This window comes from Notolepis coatsorum (assembly GCF_963971535.1).
Source record: "Notolepis coatsorum genome assembly, chromosome: 17".
NCBI classification, from domain to species: domain Eukaryota; kingdom Metazoa; phylum Chordata; class Actinopteri; order Aulopiformes; family Paralepididae; genus Notolepis; species Notolepis coatsorum.
Window position 1 is genome coordinate 9739744 of NC_140181.1, and position 6000 is coordinate 9745743.

The 6000-nt window shown below is 43.2% G+C and overlaps 1 protein-coding gene across 1 annotated transcript in view; it reads left to right on the plus strand.

Annotated features, from left to right (window-relative positions):
• The window catches only part of LOC311244363 (natural resistance-associated macrophage protein 2-like), a 60854-nt gene extending 54854 nt beyond the window's left edge, over positions 1-6000 (plus strand). Inside the window, exon 16 of the mRNA XM_084333828.1 lies at positions 3818-6000. Within this exon, the coding sequence (XP_084189954.1) occupies positions 3818-3925 (108 nt within the window). The 3' untranslated portion in view covers positions 3926-6000. The remainder of the gene's footprint in view (positions 1-3817) is intronic.

Consider the following 6000-nt stretch of genomic DNA (forward strand, 5'->3'; position numbering starts at 1 on the left):
CAGCAGCCGAAACATAACCAATCTTTCGCCGTCGACAAAAAAAAAAGAACCTTCTTCTACTATCATGCACTGACTCTCCCTACTAACTATACTAATATGTCTCTACTACTATGCACTCAACACTGCACTGAAAGAGTTGTACCCTTCCTGCTGACTTGTCGTACAGAACTTGTAAATTGCTTTGGATAAAAGTGTTCAGCTAAATGACTAAATGTAAATGTAAATACCACACAGACAATCTTACCAGTAAATTGCAGCAAACAATTGTCTTATTGTACAGTAACAGAACCAGCTTCCCAATGATTAGCAGGAAGAGAGACGTTGAAGCCGTTTTTCTGTCTGTCCTGGATTAAGGAGATATGATTCATATAAATGCTGCTCCTTCCACTCTAATAATAATAATAATAATAATTAATTTAATTTATATAGCGCTTCTCAATAACCCGAAGTCGCTGACAATAGTCGGGAGCAAGAGTACAAACAAAGAAACAAAAGCAAAGAAACAACAAAGAAACAAAACAAAAGGAACATGAGACCATGGGGGGAACAGGGAAGACAGCATGATAGCACAAAAAAGACTGGAGACAGACATCAATCAGGTTGGAGGGGGGGGGGTTTATGGTTGGGGGGGGGTTGAAGGCAAGGGAGAACAGGTGGGTTTTGAGGCGAGCTTTGAAGGTGGAGAGTGTAGGGGAGTCTCTGATGGACTGGGGGAGGGAGTTCCAGAGTCGGGGTGCAGTACGAGAGAAGGCCCGATCTCCAAAGTTTTTAAGCTTGGATGTCGGGACAGTGAGGGAGGCAGTGGAGGAGGACCGGAGGGAACTGGTGAGGCGGTAGGGAAGAAGGAGATCAGTCAGGTAGGGGGGGGCAGGCTGTGGAGGGCTTTGAAGGTGAGGAGTAGTGTTTTAAAGTTTATGCTGTGTTTGATCGGGAGCCAGTGGAGGGAGTGGAGGACAGGAGTGATGTGTTCGCGGGACCGGGTGTTAGTGAGGAGGCGGGCGGCTGAGTTTTGAAATCTCTCTGAAATCTCTAGACACGATCTGTCAATCAGCACTCAGATGTATTACTGGTGATAGATATGATGTCACCACTGCATCCTGTGTGATGATTCTGAAGTGGGTCGGTCTTAACTGGCAGAGAGGAGAAATAAACATTGGTATCCGTTCATCTTTAAGGCCATTGTTGGGAAATCACAATGATGCTAGATTGGAACTATGGACTCTATCTGACCTGCTCAGGTGACTGGCTGATGCTCGAGGTCCCCAGAGTTCAGTCTGAACTTGGAAAGTCAGCCTTTTTTGTTTTAACCCTTTCACTACCACACTACCAAAGGGTTAACCCTTTCACTGCAACAATACAGAAAGTTAACCCTTTCACTGCCACGCGACAAAGGGTTAACCCTTTCACTACCACACTACATAAGGTTAACTCTACACTACAGACGGTTAACCGGGTTAAAGGGTTAATGGCCCGGCTTCTTAGAATGATCTTCAACTCACTAACCTATGGACAATTTAAAAACATGATTACAAATCTCCCTGCTTCAGTTTAAAAAAAGAAATTTTGTCCTATTTATTCAACGTCTAATTGCCTAAACTGATTTTTTATTTTCCTTATCTTTCTTTTTTTTGTCTACTTTTTTCTCCCATTTTAATTTTTTTTCTCCCATCCCAATTTCGTATTGTCCAATTCTACCCTCCCCTGTCTCGAACGTTGTTAGGCCATGCCTCCCACAGGCCGGCTGCAATGTGGATGAAGCCTTGCATGGAGGCAGCCGTCGCATCTTTTCACCTGCCCAGCGCGATCTCTCAGCGGCGGGGGTCTGCGTGGGAGGGTCACGCCGCCCCCGTTGCTTCCTGATTCTGCTGCGCAGGCGCACAAACCGACCTGTAGGAGTCGCTGTCCACAACGTCCGATCCCCACCCACCAGCTTTCCACCCCTAACACTGCCAATTGTGTTAGTATGAACGACCAGCCAAGCTGGTAGCAATGCCGAGAGCTGGACTCGAACCCAGCATCTCCTGCACTAGCGAGCAAAAAAAAGACAGGCATAAAATGATCAAAAAACACAATCACAGTTCTTCACTTTAGGATCCAACATCCCAATAGGCCTCCTTTTTTACGCCTTGATTGTCACACGTAATATAGACAATTTTAAAATAGACACTAATAAAAGAGCAGCAACATAGTGCAATACTGCAGTGCAATAAAACAGTTAGTAAAATAGAATAATGCAATAGTGCAGTTCTGAATTACTGTTTAAACAGTTTACAACCTGACGGTCCTGTTTGATATCCACACAGTTTAAAACCTGATATAGGATAATATTCAGTGTTTTAGTAATGAAATAGTAACATAGTAGGTGCTTGTTAAAACGTGGATGAAAAACCTGAAGCAACATTCACCACAGGAAAATATTATTCTGATCCGTCTGTTTTCTGTTATATTAATGTTCAGAATCCATCAACCTACATTTCATCAGTTTAATCTGATCCTTGCCGTTTGAATATATCTATCGATCCAAATCAACGTAATTTTAGATGTATTGTCATCATACAGCAAGTACAACGAAAATAAGTTCAACCAGAGTGCAAATGTAACAGTAAAGTGCAACAGTAATATACAATATACAGGTGATTAAACTGGGTATAAAATATATAAATGAGTACTACTGAGTAATAATGCCAATCGGATGTATGTAGAGTTGTAGTATTGATATGTACAGTGATACAGGTATAAAGACATTAGCAGCGTAACTAGTACAAGCAGGTGTGTACAGACAGATATAGGATAGATACAGGATATACAGTGTATATCTATGTTGTGGTATATACATCATTATTGTTCATGCTATCATTTACTCCCTCCTACCCGTGCACTGTGCCACCTTGAAATGGAAAGATACAATCTTTAGCTAAAGCTTAGAAGAACAACTTAATCTTCAACCGCTCTGTCAGTTAACCATTTAAACTTCAAACTTAAACTTCCCCTCGGATGATTGTCTGTGTGAAGGATTTCATGACTCGCTAGTCAATCATTTCACTTCATACCTTTTGGTAATCCCCCCCCCCCCCCCCCCCCCCCCCCCCGTTCACAATGCAGACGAAAGTGGCCCAAATCTGATTTCTTTGCTCACATGTGACTCGTTCACATTCTCATTCACGACAGTATGAACCATTCTTTTCAATTCTGATTTGGGGCCTCAGTCTGAATTCACGTGACTTTTTTTATGTCACTTCACGTTTTTTAGCGTCCATCTTCGTTACCGTTCATTTGCGCATGCGGGTCAGTTCAGGAGCGTGACCCTGTTTACACTGGAATCTGATATTGGCCAATTTTTTTTAAATAATGTGAACAGCCAAACAAAAAAACATCAGATCTGAGCAATAAATCCGAATTGAGCACTGAGGCTTGCAGTGTGAACGGAGCCTTAGACCTGTAGATAGGAGATGTATTTTTCTGAAATCCAAATGAGGTGTTATTTTACACCAGCTGTGAAATGCAGTGTGGAGAGTGATACACTTTACATCCAACATGTGACCTAGATCTGTTATAGCAATAATCTGATTCATCTCTCCCCCCTCTCCCTCCCTTCTCTCCCTCCTCTCTCTTCTTTCCTTGTCTCTCTGCTCTCTTCCTTCCTTCTCTCTCTGCTCTCTGTCTCCCTCTCCACTCCCTCTCCTCCTTTTCTCTCATCTCTCTTCCATCTCTTCTTTCTTTCTTTCTCTCTCTCTTCCTTCTGTCCTCCCTCCTCCTACTCTCTCCTCTCTTTCTCCTCCTCCTCTCTCTCTCTCTCTCTCTCTCTCTCTCTCTCCAGGTCTGGTTATGTCTTATAGCTCTAGGGGTGTCGTGTCTGGACCCCTCCAGCAGGACGAGAACCGACACCACCATCCTGATAGAGCAGCAGGCAGAGTACGAGTCCTGACCGCGAGCTGGTCCGTTAGTCTCTGTCCTGCCAGCCGAGAGCTGGTCCGTTCTGTCCGTTAATCTCCGTCCTGCCAGCCGAGAGCTGGTCCGTTCTGTCCGTTAGTCTCCGTCCTGCCAGCCGAGAGCTGGTCCATCCTGCCAGCCGAGAGCTGGTCTGTTAGTCTCTATCCTACCAGCCGAGAGCTGGTCCGTCCTGGCAGGTAGATGACCATGTACAGTGTGTATATTCAGGATCTATTTTTGGCCGTTGAATTGAGCCACAAGAGGACTTGGGAAGCCAACGTAAAAGACATAATGTAACAGGATTAAAGGTGTGTTGAGGGGCAGATTTCGGATGGTTTGGACATCTACCGTAGAAGGTCTCACAGCCGCCGTGGGAGAAACACCTTCACCCGTCCTCTCTCTCCATCCCGTCCTCTGTTTTTGTACGTTTTGCAATTTTAGACATTTCTTGATGCAAATCCACGTCACGCTGGTCAAGATGGCGACCGGCGTCCGCTGCGAGTTCCCGCCCACTTCTTAAGTTTCAAGTTTTGTTTTATTTGTCACATATAAGGTACATGTACATTACAGTGAAATGCTTGGTTCTATATGAGCCTCCTGAGATTGTGCTTCATACAGTAGAAAGTTAAAAGAATAAAGACCAAACACTATACAGAATATATATATACAAAACTAGTACAAAATGCAAAAAAAAACGAGGTAGAGCACTATATATGATGCGTAACAATTCTCACACACATCCTTGTGTGTGTGTGTGTGCGCTACAGGTGTTAATCCAGAAGGACTGGAGAACGATTTTCTTCTATTGTGTTGAATCAGCTTGTTTTTATCTCATTTAACGCTAATTTATTGACGCGGTTCGTTCACAAAGTGCTTCACAATCACAACACATCTAGTTAGTTTATAAACTACACTTATCAACATCGTCTTAAAATAGTTTCAAGTTCAAGTTTCTTCATTAGTTGTCATACAGAATACAGAATACTTTGCATGAAATGTTTCTTCCTGTGTTGCTCCTGAGAGTGTGCTAGATAATAACAAGATAGTATAAAATAAGTATGATAAGTATAAAATAGAAAGTCAAGAAGTCAAGTACGTGAACAAGTGTAAACAACAAAAATTTTCAGTGTATCTATATATATACAGTATGTACAGCTGGTACAAAAATGGTGAGGTATAGCTTAGCTTGTGGTGCCACCTCGTAGTGGTGAGGTGCAATAAGGAGGTGCAATAAGATAGATCGCTTTTGTATTTTATACAAATGACCAAACCTCATCGTCGCTCCAATGCGTCGTCACAGATGTGCTATTGTCAGTAATGGACCTGAAGAACTTATTCACATAAGTACATATTTACAAACACAAGTAAGATTGTACATGTCTTGAGTTATAACGACAACAACAACCCTCTGCTATTCCTGTTTTCGCCACAGGGAGGCAGTGTAGACTAAAAGAGATTTTGCCCCGGATTGTTTGAACAGTGTTTCACCACCAGAGCAGTACAGTGTAATAATGAACACAACACACATCAGATGACACGGCCTCTTACATCATGTTCTACAAAGAGAGCACATTACTGCGAGCATACACACACGTACACACGTACACACTAATAACAGTCCTTCTATAAGACAAACCAAAAATATTTGTCCTGCTAACTATGATCATAATGTTTCTTAAAATCTCCATGTGTACATTCGGGTTGCTGTTTGAAATGTCTGTGCTGCTGCTGCTGTTGGTGGTGGTGCTGGTATGTTAGTAGACTTCAAACTGTTGTGTAACTGAAGAAAAGGAGCTGTTGCTCAAATTCCAAGCTTGAAGGGCCTCAGCCTTGTGCTGAAGGAGAGGCGGACGGACAGGTTTTTCTTTGCATTGTGGCGGGGAACTTTTCTCTCTCTCCCTCTCCTCTCCCTCTCCTCTCTCCCTGTCATGGAGGCCGAGTTATGTAAGAAGGGAGAGTCTTCCCACCTCCCCTCTCTGTTTTTGTTTTTCTCAATGAGCCAATGTCTCCCTGTATAGGCCTCACAGCCTGTCCAGTAGGCCCCTTTCCTGGAAACCCAAGCAGAGGCCA